We start from the raw sequence: 16,899 nt of genomic DNA, 5'->3' as shown, positions 1-16,899 counted from the left end.
TTGGGAGTATTTCTTTCATCTAAATGTCTTATTCAGGTAAATATCTGCCATGACCAGCTATCCTGACTAGTCTTTTCTCCTATCATAGCTTTGTTGACTAAAATTCATATTTTAAGTATGTATATATTCAATATATGTTAAAATATATCAAATATATATATATATTAAAACATGAGGACTATACGTACCTTTCAATGAGATGATTTTCATGCTTGGAGAGGGTTACATTCTACCTATGCATATTTCTATGTCGTTCTTCATGAAGGTTCAGAAGATTTTCTTCACAGGTTAAAGTTTTGGGGTTGGGATGCAATGCAGCCATGTCTTTTGGCTGCTTTGCCTTCGAGGAGAATCCCGGAACTCTAGATTGGGCTGAAGAAGCATCATGTTCTTCTGGTCTTCCAGACTCACCTGGGTTTTCTGAACTCTCCTTTTCACCGTTCAGCCTTGAAGGAGTAGTTAACTCTGAGCTTTCTCCATAGACATTACAAGCTTGGGGTAAACCATCCACTTCCTTTCCTACATCACCTCTTTTTGGAGGGGGAGGACCTGAAAGAGCCATCATGTCTGCATCATCGACGAGGAGAGAAGCATCACTGAACTTGGAAGAGCCTGCTGCTGATTGCAGTAGCACTGGAGCTTCACTGGGAACTGCAGGTTCATTTGGAAGAGTGCTGGAGAAACAGGACTGGTATTCATCAGTGTCCTCCTCAACACAGGCCTCGAAGAAGCATTCGGTGTCTTCCTTGTCTTCTGAGCCAGAGTCAGTCATGTCTGGTGGCAGTGGAGTGCTGCTCTTCTCTTCTATGTAATTGGTGACCTCCCCGCAATCACTGTCATGAGATGAGAGAGATAAGTATGAATAAAAGTCCCCCTTTCTCAGCTGGATGGGCCGGTGAGAATGTTCCAACACCTTCTCCTTGATTTGAGTTAATGAAGTAGGAGCAGCTGCCTCATTTTCAGGTTGAGATTTACATTTTAGGGCTGTTGAAGCCATGTCAATGATTTCCTTAACAAAGTCGTGCACTGAACAATCTTCGGCATCTTTTTGATGGAAAACATCTGGGTCACAGTTGCAACAGGAAACGTTGTCACTGATAGAAACATTTTCCTCTGTTTCGTTTTGTTCAAGTGCTAGGCAGCAACCAGCAGATTTTCCAGCCATATTTGGTGCATCATTGGATGAAGATTTCAGTACCTCAGAGTCCTGTCTATTGATAACACTGGTTTCTGAAGGCAGTTCTGGACAAGACTTCTCAGTGGGAGTAGAAGCAGTGCTTTGATTTTCAACATGGTGGTGATTTTGACATTTCTTTGGAACATGTCTAACCATCTGGGGAACAAATTCCTTTCCAGCAATATTTGAATCATCTGAGCTATCCATAAATGCTTTGCACTTACAATGCTCACTCTCTGAAATCCTTTTCCCAGTTGAACCAAGATTTTCTGATTCCTTTGAAATCTCATTCAGTTTGTCCTTCTGCCTTTCTGGAATACTTTCAATATTGCCATTTTCCATGTCTGCCACATATGGATCTTTATTAACTTTGAAAATATTTTTCTTATTTTCACCCTTCATCCCTAACTCACAGGTGTGGGGTAAATTCTTACTATTTCCATTATTTTCAGAGAGATGTTTTATGGAGCCATTTAGAAGGGCCTCAATGTTCAGGGTGTCAGAGGAATTGTTCATCTCACTACTACTTACATCCTTACTGCCCTTTATTTCATCACTGAGATTACACCTTCTCTTATCTCTTGTCAAGGAAAACTTCGGTCTAATCCAGGTCTGCAGCTCATTCTTTATATAGTCCAGCCCTGACATCAAGTTGCACTCTTCATAAATTTCATCATCTGTTGCAATACTGGAGTCGTCATCCTCATCTTTGATGCATAGTTCTTCTTCTGTCAAGGTGAGCGTCGAGCTGGAGAGGAGGTCACTGTCATCTTCATCATCAGTGCAGGCAGAGGTGCAAGAGACATTCACGATCATGCTGACATTGACATCACTTTCATCGGCCACCGAACGAGGCAAGCGCTTCCTGAATGATGCATTTGATTCCGGGATCTTGTTCTTGTGTAACACAATATCCTCTGAGCAAAGAGAGAGCTCATCACTGCTGCTAAGTTCTGTAAGAGATGCTGGCGAGTCTTCATTGATAGAAGATGCTATGTCCAATGACAGCTGGCCAGGAAAAGACATTTTTTGGGAACAGCTTTGAAGAGTGATATCGGAAACACTTCGCTTTATCTTTTGCTCCGAAGGGCTCTGGATATTCTCCAAACGATTCAGGAGATCTAATGTTCTTTTACTCAGTTCACCAACTGAGCCACTGCTCACGCTTATGTCCCCAGAGCTGTGACAGCTAAAAAGATCTTCATTGCTTTTATAGGATGTCAACCAACTTTCTAAAGAAGTGCTTCGCTGGAGGCTGTCACTGCCATTTTTAAAGATGCCCAATGCAAATAAATCACCCCCTGGAGAAAGAGACTCAATAGAGGAACTATGAGATAAAAGGGAGAGCTGTTTGGCATTCTGCATGCCACTGAATGTCTTCTCTACATCACCACTTTTATATGAATTGCGATCCATTTCATGAGATGCACTTGCCAAAATCCTTTCATGGGGAGGTGCATCTGGTTGTAACTCTGTAGCCTGATGTTTAGATTTGCAGGATTTTTTATCAAAATAGAAACCATGAAGCAGGGGATCCTCCACATGTGCTTTTTCACTCTGTGACTGTTTCATTATCATTGGTAATTTGAGTTTTGAGCCTTGGAGGTATGAGTAATCATAAAATGTAAACACATCATGTTTTCCTTGTAATTCTTCTCCCAAACAATCAGGGGTGTGTTTGGTAACACTGTTTAAATCTCCAACTTTTCCATTTACACAACCGACTGGTGAAATGGATAACTGAGAGCTATTTGGAAGCTTAATTTGTTCCTCCTCATCTTCAAACTTTTGCTTTAGTGAAATGGATAACTGAGAGCTATTTGGAAGCTTAATTTGTTCCTCCTCATCTTTAAACTTTTGCTTTAACACGTTAACTGCATCTCCCATTTGTGGGTCCGGATGTTCAGTTTCAGGGTTACTTGGGGACCCATCCACCACATTGTGCAAGCACATTTCAGAGTTGGTAGTGGTTTCAGTGTCTCCTTCACTGACAATTCCACTCTCACTGCCTGAATTTTGACTCATGTCTCCTCCGTGGCATGGGCAGGGCTTCACCAAATTGGAACCCCCTAGAAGATCTGGCAAAGATTTGGCAGATGAAAATGAAGAGTCTTTACTGAGACTCTTAGTTAAAACACTAGACTGTGTTGTGCTAGTGAAGTTCGGATTGTTTTTCAAGAATGGGATGTGGTTGTCTTCATAGAGCTCAACATTGTGGAGGCTGTATACTTGGTAAATGTGTGGACTGGATGGGGCAGTGATACTCGATGCACACTGAGATGCCCCATGGTCACCTGCCTCTTCTTCATAACCAGGGTCCTCACTACCTGTCTCTTCAAGCTTTAAGGAAGGCAAGAGAGGTTGGGATTCTTGATCAAGGTCATTCGATTCTTCATTCAAACTAATTAACTTGTTACTTATGTCAGTTTCATCCCATTCCAGGGCATCCTCACTTGTCCCATTTAGGTCCATCAAGCCAGGATCAATCACATTCAAAGTCTCCTGTGTAGGAGAAGGGAAAAAAAAGAAGAAGAATTAGGGAACACAAGCATGAAAATTTTATCCATTCAAAATCTCTTGGAAGAGTCAGGAAAGAAATTTGTCCCAAGCATGAATTTGAAAGATAGCATAATTATCAGCTCTGTTCCTCTCTGGAATAACATCCAAAATTATTGAAAAATGCTTTTCTATCAATAGTAATTTGTCACTGAGGGCAATAGCATAGATTAAAATGTAAGATTATTGCAGTCAAATTGTAATATATGGAATTAGCCATTTCCTATTGATTCTTCTATCAATACATTTTTAACCTTGGATTGGGTGAAGATAAAACTGTCAGGTAAATAAAGGTAAAAAGAGTATAGCTTATGACATCTTTTAGGGAATATTCACTCTGATATTATCTCAGTTCTGGAGTTCATAATGGAGTACTATCTGCAGCCACATATGGTGAACCCCCTCCTGCTTCTATTTCTGGGTTCTCCACTTGAAGCAGCTTCTGCCTGGGAAAAGAGAATAGAGCTGTATCTACCTGTAGAGCCATTCACAGGCCAGAGGCTCTCACATGTCTATCTTTCCCACTGTCTTCCCTTTCAGGGTTCTTCTTCTTCAGAATTTGGCTCTGTTCCCAATCAGACCCAAGGTGAGCAACCTCCGACTGGTTTCCTTACCTAAATCTTTCTGGACCTTGCATCTCGGGCCCCAGTGCTGCAGGGCAGCTTCTTAATCACAGTTCTCTCAGTCCCTCTCTTCCCCAGTCCCTCTCTATGACAGAGATTCCACTTTGATCCTTGTTAACTTCTCTCACTATTGCCTCCTTATTTCTAACAGGCACTAACCTCCCCCTCCAGCCCACCTGCAGCCCTACAATAACAGCTATCTGAGGACTTCCTGACTCCAAGGATGAAGTAGCCCAGATTCTCTTATGCTGCTCTCTGCCTGCACAGTTGGGACCTTGATCTTTCCTTGGACTTCTTGATTTTAATCCTGCTTGGTGGAGCTTGATACATTCTGGGACATAGAAGCTGAATGGGCTCCTGGACTCTGTATTCCTCTACCATCCTCACTTGCTGGCCAGCTGTTTGGATTCATGCTAGAGCCATGAGAGGTGATATAGGTACTGCAGGCCCTGACAGGCTCACCTACAAACAGAAACTCAAACAGAACCCTGCGGTTCAGCTTATGCTTATGCAGGGTAACCAGGTGGATGAACGGGACCCTAGAACGATGCAGAGTGGCTGAAGTGCTGACCTGCTGCTAACTAGCTGCATGGCCTCCGGCAAGTTGCTTAACCTTTCCAAGCAGCAGTCTCCTCATGTCACTTTTTCAAGGGGGTGAGCACTATCTATCTTTGGAGATAATTCTGAGAACTAAATGGGCCATGCTTGTGAAGGGCTGAGGAAGCAGTCAGAATAAAGCAGCCATAATTCTCAGTGCACATGGAGAATTGCTCTAGAGTGGCCTTGAGTTAATTCATGAAGGGAGAACCCTTCTCATCATTCCTTTCAATTTGCTCTTAAAATCACAAGGGAGGGCTTCCCTCATGGCTCAGAGGTTGAGAATCTGCCTGCCGGTGTGGGGAACACGGGTTTGAGCCCTGGTCCGGGAAGATCCCACATGATGCGGAGCAACTAAGCCCGTGCGCCACAACTATTGAGCCTGCGCTCTAGAGCCCGCAAGCCACAACTACTGAGCCCATGTGCCACAACTACTGAAGCCCACGCGCCTAGAGCCTGTGCTCTGCAACAAGAGAAGCCACTGCAATGAGAAGCCCACGCACCACAACAAAGGGTAGTCCCCGCTCACCACAATTAGAGAAAGCCTGCGTAAAGCAACGAACACCCAATGCAGCCAAAAATAAATAAATTAAATAAATAAAAATTTTAAAAATTATAAAAACCACAAGGGATTCATGACATGGTAGGTAGAGAGAGGTGTCCCACAGTATTAACAGGTGAGCATATTTGCATTACAATTCAGAATTATTTTAACAGTCTGGTTGAAAAACAGGCCATGATGCTTTTCTTCCTCAGGAGTGGGAAAAAGGCTTTACCAGCAACACATTCACAGAACTTTCCTAAGAAGTCCTCAGTCCTTCCTGAAACTAATAGTTTAAGGGTACCACACAAACACATTAAGTATAAAATAACCATTAGCACTTTATTATACTGGATATGTAAGAGATTATCTGTATAGCCTACTTAAGTTTAAAAGAGTCCAGATACAAAGTAAACATTAATTAAGGGATATTCTTAAATGTTATAACAGAATCTTCCCTGCCAACGTTACAGCAGTTAATCGAGTACACTGGCCGTCACCACGCTTGCTTAGGTATGGAGTATATTCACCGTGATGAATTTTTATTAGAATTTCTGTTTATTCTTTGCTTGCTGATAAAGGAAGTACTAATGACCAGTTAGTACGGCTAATGAATGTTAAAATCTTCAGCTGTAGAAACAATCAATCAGTCTAATCAAATAGTATATTAATTTCAAATACTATCTTGGAGACACTGTACTCTGAGAATGCTAATAACTAATTGAACTCGTCTTTCAAAGGAGTTCTCTCTGTAACTTTCTGGTTGACTTTAACATTTAGAAGCACAGATTTCCCGTGAGAGTCCCAAACCGGGGGCCTCACACTAGCTGCAGGAACCTTGCCATCTGGATGTGCGCTGGAAGCTTAGCCCAAGTGATGCCTGTAATTCGGACTTGCCTTCCACGACACAGTCATTTTCTGACCCAATGCTGCCTTTATGGCTTTACAAATGCAAGCCTACAAAAGTATAAAACTTGCAGCAGCATCTAAAAGGACAAATCTTTTGCTCAATAAAGTAGTTAGAGTGGAAAATTTCCATAGGAGAAGATTAAACTTTGTATGTAATATTGTCCTTTACCCTTCTTAATTCTTTCTTCCTATAAATCTCTTAAATTTATTATAACTTCCAAAAAATGTTTATGTCAACTGCAGGGAATATCTGACAAGATCCATTGGAAAATCCTTCAATTTAGACTTTAAAGTTTACATATTAAAGAAGTGCTACTCACTCTGCTCTCATTCACTTTTTTTCTGTTGTGAATTAAATTCTGTCAATATTTTCAATAAAATCTCCATTTCTCCAAGATTTAACTTCAAACATAAAACATACCTTGGGGGCAAAAAATAGGAAAAGTTTCCAAGAGGAAGGACATTACAATATTTATATAACAAAAAAAGTTGTCTTTGGAAAAAAAAAAAAAGACATATGTACAGAGTGATGTTAACTGGCTGGAAAATTATTTGGTCAAATGCTCTCTTTGATGATAGCCCAAAATAGCCAATAATCCTCAAGCCAGTAAAGCATTTTTTGTTGTTGTTTTTTCTCTAGAGGAATTGTCTGGTACTTTTTAAAAAGTCACAAATGTTCCTGTCTTTGATAAAGTGATAAATCAAGCATGGATTTAGAAAAAAATCTAAGAATATTTGTGAAGCCAAAAGGATGGTGAGTAGTACACGAGGTTTCAATAGAGAGTCTGGCTTTCCAGAGATAATTCTGAATTAAATTCATTTTTGCAAAGTCCTTTCATTTACAAACTTGTTTCACTGGTGCAGAATTTTGGCCTAAACCAAGGGCTCTATATAAAGAATTAGAAACACACACACACACACACACACACACATATACACACACACACATACACACACACATCTTTACAGATCTGCTCAAGACCAAGTGGAATTAATTGGTGTTACTTTATTTTTTATTCTTGGAGGCAGGTTATTTATATTAGTGTAATATATACAGAGAAAGTAACTAAAAAGTGGCTAGAGAAATATGATGATGATGATGATGATGAAAGAACCAATATTCCAGTTGCAGCAAGTAATACATATCTAAATTAATTTCCTTCTGTACTTGCATGACTTTGAGTTAGGTATCCCAGGATTGCATTTCTAGTATTTTCATAATATTTTAGGTTATGGTGCGGGGTAAATTTTTATAAGCAACGAGAAACACATTATCAGCTAAAGAGTGGAGACGAAGGAACCTGACATTTTATAAAACAAAAACCCAACAGAGTTCTGATATAGCTACCTCTGAATTCCTTTAATTTCCTTTAAAAAGTTGCAACTTTTGAAAAACTAAAGTATCTCAAAAAGACTAGGATGAACTGAATGTTCCAGTCAAACTTCTGGTACTCAGAATGGCCAAAACCATTAGGAGGTCTTGCAATCTGTGTTCCCCTGCTTATTCTAGATCCAGGAATTTATTAAGCAACACCACTTGCAAAGCCCTGGGAGGAAAGTTTTATCTGTGGAAAAGTAGAATACAACAAAAACATACAATAAATAAAAATAACAAAAACATAAACAGCAATTAACCATAATTGAATAAAGATAAGCATATTTACCCTAGGGCAAAAAGCAGAACACAGGGAAGCCTGAGGCAGTGATGGAAACAGGGAGAAAATAATATATAGATCAGGGTGGGGGAATCCATTTAAATGAGGGGATATTCCACCCCTTCATATACTCACTCTGCTTTTTTGATGCAATATTTTCCCACCCCTCCAAATGCAAAAGCCAAAGTGTCTGATCATTAGATGCATAATTATTTTCCTAAATTAGACTGAGGTAGAAACTTTTTAAAAACAACATCAACAACCATAAGAAAGAGCTAGTCCTTAATAAATAGAAAGACAGCTTTTATGAGAATTCAGAGTTTGTAGTACTTTGTCGCTTGTTGGGCAGAGAACAGATTCAGAGTTAGCAAGAAAAAATATAGATGAAAAGCAAAATAGGATAAAAAGCAAAAATGTTCACTGTTTATCAACAATTTTGGGATTTGGGGCAAACAGATCTGGGTTTGAATCCTGGATATCCCCCCCTTCACAGGTTAGCGGTATGATCCTGGATGAGTTATTTAACATCTGTGTGCCTCAGTTCCACCATTTATCTATTCAAGATAATCAGAGCACACTGTGTCTATCTTAGAGACTGTTGGGAGCTTTAAATGATAAGATGTCTGTAAAGTCCTATGGGAAGGGCCTGACACAGTAGTGGTACAAGGACTGCAGCTATCAGCATATACTGCCTGTAAAGAGAGAGGAAGATAGTGCAGCTGACTGTTAAATAACCTTATCAAGGTTTGCATTAAGACTGGTGGTTTGTTGCCTAAGCTCTTTAGTGCAACCACATGCATGGAATCCAATGAAATCAACATCAGTTAGGCCCCTAACTCACTCCCATTGCACTGCAAATGGGGTGTGGGTTTGTCTTTGCATGTCCTCACTGGGCTTATCCCTTAGGAATAATAGCCAGATGAGGAAAGAAGCCTGTCCAGCCCTCAGCAGGGCCCATAGCTCAAGCACTTTCTATTTCCTGAAAATAATCTTTTTTTTTCAAAAGGCAGGTCCATTGTCTGTGAAATTCTATCACAACTGACACATTAGAGCAATCAAATCCTGCTCACTATCTATCAGATTGACAATAATGTTAAAGTAACTTGTCTCAGCTCAGAAAAAGCTTTGAAATTCTGTCTCACACTAATGATCAAAAACTGTTCTAGTGAATGCTCTTTTTCAATAACAAAGTTGATCAGAAACTCAAAACAGACAAGTAAAACCCAAAGTCATCTCACAAATCTCACGAAAATGAGTACTGACGTGGACATATTTCCTAGTCTTGGCTACACAGATATTTCTGAATTAGCTGAAAATGAAAAATCCATTAGATGTTGTTTTAAAGTAAGTTTTACGATAGCAAAAATTGCCTTAGCTTTCAACAGGAACCAGGGACGAAAGAGAGCTCAGTGTTGAGAATCAGGGGTTTTCCTCCCAGCTGTAAACTTTATGAGGGCAAGGGCTCCTCTGTCCTGTCTCCACTAGTGCCCTGGCAACTAAAACCGTGCCTGGCAGGGAGCAGGTTCTCAAAAAATTATTTAATGAGCAAAGAAAGACTTGTCTGTGGTCTCATAAATTGTTGAAGAACTCTGGGGAAAGGTCCTGAGGTTTTTTTGCCATGACAAAACCACATGGAGAATTTTTGACTGTATAACTGGTGCTACTGCTCAGTTATAAGAGCTAGCAGCCTCAAAAACATTATGCTAGGTGAAAGAAGTCAGACACCAAAAGCCATAAATTGTATAATTCCATTTATACAAAAAAGCCAGACTAGGTAAATCCATAGAGACAGAATCAAAATTGGTGGTTGCTAGGGCTTCCCTGGTGGCGCAGTGGTTGAGAGTCCGCCTGCTGATGCAGGGGACACGGGTTCGTGCCCCGGTCCGGGAAGATCCCACATGCTGCGGAGCGGCTGGGCCCGTGAGCCATGGCCGCTGAGCCTGCGCGTCCAGAGCCTGTGCTCCGCAACGGGAGAGGCCACAACAGTGAGAGGCCCGATTACCGCAAAAAAAAAAAAAAAAAAAAGAAAGAAATTGGTGGTTGCCGGAGACTTGTAGGAGGGGAGAATGGGGAGCGATTCCTTAATGGGTGCGGGGTTTCCTTTTGGGGCAATGAAAATGTTTTGGAATTAGAAAATATTTTGGAATTAGATAGAGGTGACGGTTATGTAACATTGTGAATGTACTAAATGCCACTGAATTGCTCACTTTAAACGATTAATTTTATGTTATGTTAATTTCACCTCAAAAAAAAAAAAAAAAGCCAAAAAACAAAAAACCCAAAAAAACCCAAGCAAATAGTAGTCCTCCGTCCTACTGAGTTTCTGAACCTGTAACATCATCAAACATAACAGGACATCCTCGCTCTGTTGAGGAACTTGCTTACAAAAATATTACAACAGATATTTCTGAACTCATTTACATCACTGTACATGTATTATCAATAAAGATAATTTTTTATTACAGGCTTCTTTGTTTGGTCTGAATGCATGCTCATCATTCCCAGAAATGTTGAAGGAAAGACCATCCTGTGTATAATACTTCTCTTAGTTCAACTTCACTCATTTCGATGCAACAGTCTCTTGAGGAGAGAGAAAGAGTGTGATTACCAGAGCCCTTATTTGCTGAACCCTCTGGCAGGGTCAACAGTGACCTTCTGACAGCCCAGTCCAACTGATTCTCCTTTGCCCTTATTTTACTTGATTCCTCCACAGCATTTGACTCCATTTTTCTTGATATTTTCTCCTCCTTTGATTACCTTGATGCTAAGCCTCCTTGTAAAATCCACTCAAGCCGACTGTTAAATGACACTGTGTCCCACAGTTCTATGTTGCTTCTTTTCACCCTACAGACTCTCCTACTATAGGTTTAGCCACATGAGGCCTGATTGTCTATTATTTTGAGGGTTGTATAGGCTACATTGAGGAGAAAGGCATTCAGAGAAAGGGTTGGAGGAGGGGGACACTGCAAGAAGAGGGAAGAGTAAGAAGCAAAGGCAGATGGGACAGAGCCTTGGGGGTACCTTCAAGGGAAGGATGAGCAACCAGCAAAAGAAACACAGGAAGAATATCCAAGTAGGACTGGTATGCAATTCTGGGAACTGAGAGAAGAATCCTTTTAAAGTAGCAGGTGGTTAAGAGTGTTATAGAAGCAGAGAAGATAAGAAGAATGGGAGGTGAGGGAAAGCCAGTGAATTAGCAAGAAGAAAGTCATTTGTTGCCTTGGAAAGGGCAGGTCCTAGAGGCTGGTGGGTGAGGAAAGGAGCACAGGATGTGCTTGAGAGTAACCTGAAGGAATCCAGGTTCCACAGTAAAGCTGCGGTTGAAATTGAGAGCCTGGTCCTACCAGGTGCTATTCACCGCCTTTCTTGTCTTCTAGCACCAGTCGTGGAAGGAGAGCGCAAGTGGAGAAACCGTGGAGGCCATAGAATGTACAGGAAACTCTTCAATTGTTCTAACATCTCTTCCCTCAATTTCAGACACAGTAACCCATCCTGACTCTGTACCCATTTGAAAACAAAAAACCAAAAAAATCCTATTTAATACTTTTTAAGTTTGATTTTTTTGTGTGAAGAACAGGTTGCCAAGAAATTTAAGGTTCTATAAACAGGGTGATTGTGAGGCTGTAAGGAGGAATTCCATAGAAGAAAGAAGGAAACACAAATTATAAGCACTTCTTTCTGCCCTTTCTGTAACTTCAGTGTCGCAGTACTATTTTGACTAAGAGGCAACATGTTTGTGCCAATAAATTAAAGAAATTTAATTACTGTCAAAATGTCTAAATAACTCTTAGGTGTAGTAACCTCAGTGTTGGTATATTAAAGCTAGGTGGCAAAAGATGAGTGCCTTGCATCAAGCTATTTTTTAAACAAATTAATTATTGTATAAATCATTATTCGTTAAGCATCCACTGTAGGAAAAAGTTGTTTTCCCACCCAACTCTGAATGTTTCATTAAAAGTATTATAACTAGAAAAATAATCTACTTCCACTGGAAAATAAATTATTTTATCTTAAATATTGCTTTATGTGTAAACATTGAAATTTTGTTGTATTCAGAACAGACTGAATAGGAAAATTGGCTTATTTTTCTGTTTTTAGTCAATATTCTGTTTTCCAGAAAATTTTCCCCAGAGTTGCAAGAAAGTATCTACATTTAGGATTATTTAAAAATGAATTTAAAAAAACAACAACTTGGGAAGAGATTTTTAAATAAAAGGAATTTCTTTATCTGACCTCTTCAGTACTGTGTAGAACTGAAACCAATAAAATGAAGTACAAAAGAAAAATAAACTCAATAAAGTTGTAAAAAACCCAACCGCAGTAAAATGGTGGCATTTTCTACATTCTACCACATGGTAAAACTATTTGAATGACAACAGACCCACATGCTAAGTTGCATAAACGATTTTTTCCCCTAATGATAACATCTGGCCTCATTCTTCTGTCATTATTTTGTTTGGTGTTTGCCTTTTGACTGTCAAAAGTTGACATAACATTTGAGTTTTGTGTCTTGGGATGTAATTTTTGCCTCACCTTTGCCTTAGCGAAAAGTATACTCTTGTTCCTCCCTTTATGATAAGGAGCTCCCATTAATAAAACCTACAATTTTTTAAAACCTACAAAGCATATTTGTAGTAAAGAGGAGGTGAACAGTCTTGTAAACAAGTGAAGTTTTACTGACATAGACTTAGTTTCCCAACTTTCAGACTGAATTTTAAGAACACAGATTTGTGGCATAATTCTGAGGTAGCTTCATGTACAAGGAGAGCTTTGCCAACACGCTGAAGTCTGCCTGCAAAACCAAATATCAGCTGACAAAGTTCACTCACATCCAGGATCAGTGTCCTTTGTGAAGTACATATCATTGGGTTGGCCAAAAAGTTTGTTCAGATTTTTGGTAACATTTTGTGGAAAAACCCGAACGAACTTTATGGCCAACCCAGTAGTTGAGAGAATTGTTGTGTCTTTTCACTCTCTAAAGGTCCACATTAAGAACCAACATTGTGCTATTGCTGTTTTCTTTTTTTAAATTTATTATTTATTTATTTAATTTATATTTTTGGCTGTGTTGGGTCTTCGTTGCTGTGCGCAGGCTTTCTCTAGTTGCAGCGAGTGGGGGCTACTCTTCGTTGCAATGCGCAGTCTTCTCATTGTGGTGGCTTCTCTTGTTGTGGAGCACAGGCTCTGAGCAGGCAGGCTTCAGTAGCTGTGGCGCGCGGGCTCAGTAGTTGTGGCTCGCAGGCTCTAGTGCGCAGGCTCAGTAGTTGTGGTGCACAGTCTTAGTTGCTCTGCAGCATGTGGGATCCTCCCAGACCAGGGCTCGAACCCATGTTCCCTGCATTGGCAGGCAGATTCTTAATCACTGTGCCACCAGAGAAGTCCCAGCTACTGCTGTTTTTAATGGTTTGCTCCTCTCAGATAAATAGGGGTATGGGATTAGTTTTGTTTGTTTCCATTCAATTCTAATAGTGTGATTACAACTCACCATTCACAGAAAATAACAAGAAAAATGTTGGAATGACCAAAAATGGTACATATTTTAATCTCTTTTCCATCTTACTTGTGCCAGTCAACCAAACTTGTTTCTTGCTTTTCTCAGTTTATTATCTGATTGGCCCAATGTTTAACATGATTAACAAGGAAGTCAGTTATGATTTGTTTTCTTAAATGGCTTAACCTTTGTTTATACATCTGACTTGATTTGATTTACATTTTTGTTTTAATAGCCTCCTTTAAAGACAACTGCTTTTAGACTTAAGGAGAACTGAAAAACCTCAGAATTGCTAGAATAGCTCCCTAGAGCTATACCGTTCCTTCCATAAAAATGACTGCAGAATATACAAGTTACACTTTAGGCTAGAAAATTTGCTTGAAATTTCAGGATGAATTTTCCTAGAAGGCAGTAAATGTATTTGAAGTAAGTTTCCAAGAGATTTTATACTTCTGATTCCTAGAGTCCTTAGACATGTTAAAAATGTAGAATCCCTGGGCTTCCCTGGTGGCACAGTGGTTGGGAGTCCGCCTGCCGGTGTGGGGGGACACGGGTTTGAGCCCTGGTCCTGGAGGATCCCACATGCCGCAGAGCAACTAAGCCTGTGCGCCACAACTACTGAGCCTGTGCTCTAGAGCCCACAAGCCACAATTACTGAGCCCGCATGCCACAACTACTGAAGCCCAAGCACCTAGAGCCCATGCTCCGCAACAAGAGAAGCCACTGCAATAAGAAGCCCATGCACCGCAACGAAGAGTAGCCCCACTCGCCGCAACTAGAGAAAGCCCGTGCACAGCAATTAAGACACAATATAGCCAAAAATAAAAATAAATGAAATAAATAAATTTTTTAAAAAAATGTAGAATCCTTGGGGGATTTTCTTTTTTTGAGATCTCAAGGGAAAAACAGTAATGATTCTGAGCTCCGATTAGATTTAAAAACTCAGTCTTCATTGGAATAGAAGCTCTGGTCCTGGGCTGTCATGAAGGAGGCTCTTGAGAGTTTTAAATGTTGGGACCTTAATTCAAACTGTAACCCAAATCAAATGTTCCCAAATCAAAGAAATGTAAATTTCATTCTATGGGAGAAAATATTTGCAAATAAAGCAACTGACAAAGGATTAATCTCCACAATATACAAGCAGCTCATGCAGCTCAATATCAAAAAAGCAAACACTCCAATCCAAAAATGGGCAGAAGACCTAAAAAGACATTTCTCCAAAGAAGATATACAGATTACCAACAAACAGATGAAAGGATGCTCAACATCATTAATCATTAGAGAAATGCAAATCAAAACCACAATGAGATAGCATCTCACACCGGTCAGAATGGCCATCATCAAAAAAACCTACAGACAATAAATGCTGGAGAGGGTATGGAGAAAAAGGAACACTCTTGCACTGTTGGTGGGAATGTAAATTGATACACCCACTATGGAGGTTCCTCAAAAAACTAAAAATAGAACTACCATACCACCCAGCAATCCCACTACTGGGCATATACCCTGAGAAAACCATAATTCAAAAAGAGTCATGTACCATAATGTTCACCGCAGCTCTATTTATAATAGCCAGGACATGGAAGCAACCTAAGTGTCCATCGACAGATGAATGGATAAAGAAGATGTGGCACATATATACAATGGAATATTACTCAGCCATAAAAAGAAATGAAATTGAGTTATTTGTAGTGAGGTGGATGGACCTAGAGTCTGTCATACAGAGTGAACCAAGTCAGAAAGAGAAAAACAAATACTGTATGCTAACACATATATATGAATCTAAAAGTGAGAGAGTAGCATTGACATATATACACTACCAAACGTAAAACAGACAGCTAGTGGGAAGCAGCTGCATAGCACAGGGAGATTAGCTCAGTGCTTTGTGTCTACCTACAGTGGTGGGATAGGGAGGGTGGGAGGGAGATGCAAGAGGATATGGGGATATATGTATACATACAGCTGATTCACTTTGTTATACAGCAGCAACTAACACAACAATGTAAAGGAATTATACTCCAATAAAGACGTTAAAAAAAATTTCATTCTAGAGGAAAAACGATCTCAAAATGTGAATTCATTTTGTAAATTAAAAAATTAAAAAATAATATTAGAGGCTTAGGGTCACCTTAATCCCTTAAAATCCTTTTTCAATGTAACAAATAACCAAAAATAATTTCAAACCCCGAACTCTTCAGATATGGGCCCTTGAGTTGGCAACTAAGAGAATATACTGAGCTTACAGTCCAGAGAGGCAAGACACTGATGGCCAGTGGAGCTAATGACCTGGGCCAGACCTGCTCAATTTACTACTCCAGGCACGTGACCACGGTAGCATTTGTGACATCTCTGCTTTGCTTGCAGTCAGTGCAGACTGAGGCATACTTTGACTACAGAAAGCTTGGCTACTTTTTTTTTTTCTTAATAAATGGCAAGTAATCAGGAAAATATAAAGCCAGGTGACCTCCACCTCCTACCAGATCAACAATGTTTTTCAAAGGCCTACTCCACACAAGACATTCTCCTGGCAGATATCATTGCTGTGATTAGGAAGAATGGGGAACACTTAGATAAACAGAGATCCCTTATGTTTATCTATGGATAGGTTCTATACTAAGGTAACAAAGAGTTTGGTTTTTTTCTCCAAAATTAAAGTCCCCCCTCCCACAAAATTAACCATTTTCCCTCATTATTCAGTAAAACCACTAGATGAGCTCTGACTCCATAAACTTTAGGAAGTCATTTATTATGTTGTCTGATCAGACCTTGCATTTATTTACACAGTGTACCCATAAAACCCAGCTTTCATTAATCCTGGGGAGGCATAGCCCTGCTTCCTTTGCTGGGGAAGGTGAAGCTGGAGAAGATAATTAACCATGAAACAATAAGGAGGCTTGCTGGGTAAGCAGTAGTGTGAAAACAGTTACTCCTCACAAAAGAGGGGAAATTAGCTTGCTGGATAAAAAAGGAAGTGTCAGATTGAAGACTGAAAGGCCTGCCAACAGAAGTAGATAGCTCTATGCATCATTAATGAAATTTTTTAACACTTAAAACACCACAGCTGTCCACATTTAAATGCATGTAAATGCCATGTGTTTCCAGAGATTAATATGCATGTTAAAATATTTCTTTCCCCTTAAACTTCTAGATGTTGTCTCTGTCTATTTCATTTCACCTACTTCCTTTCCAAGAATAAAAATACACTAGCTTTCTCAGCATTGTGTCCTCATTCCAAAGCCCACGTACACCAGGCGTCCTGGAGATAGGCAGCGTGCTCATTATATTTTAACAAACACATTATTTTATATTCATAATACCGATATTTTAGTAAACAGAAAGTTTGTTTTGAT

The 16,899-nt window shown here is 39.8% G+C and overlaps 1 protein-coding gene across 1 annotated transcript in view; it reads right to left on the bottom strand.

Annotated features, from left to right (window-relative positions):
* Positions 1-229: 229 nt before the first annotated feature.
* The window catches only part of AKAP6 (A-kinase anchoring protein 6), a gene marked incomplete at both ends in the record, with an annotated part of 373,598 nt that continues 356,928 nt past the window's right edge, over positions 230-16,899 (bottom strand). Inside the window, one exon of the mRNA XM_079701375.1 lies at positions 230-3,679. Within this exon, the coding sequence (XP_079557501.1) occupies positions 230-3,679 (3,450 nt within the window). The remainder of the gene's footprint in view (positions 3,680-16,899) is intronic.

The sequence above is a fragment of the Hyperoodon ampullatus genome (assembly GCF_949752795.1).
Source record: "Hyperoodon ampullatus genome assembly, chromosome: 3".
In the NCBI taxonomy this organism is placed as follows: domain Eukaryota; kingdom Metazoa; phylum Chordata; class Mammalia; order Artiodactyla; family Ziphiidae; genus Hyperoodon; species Hyperoodon ampullatus.
This window is presented reverse-complemented; position numbering and strand designations above follow the sequence as displayed.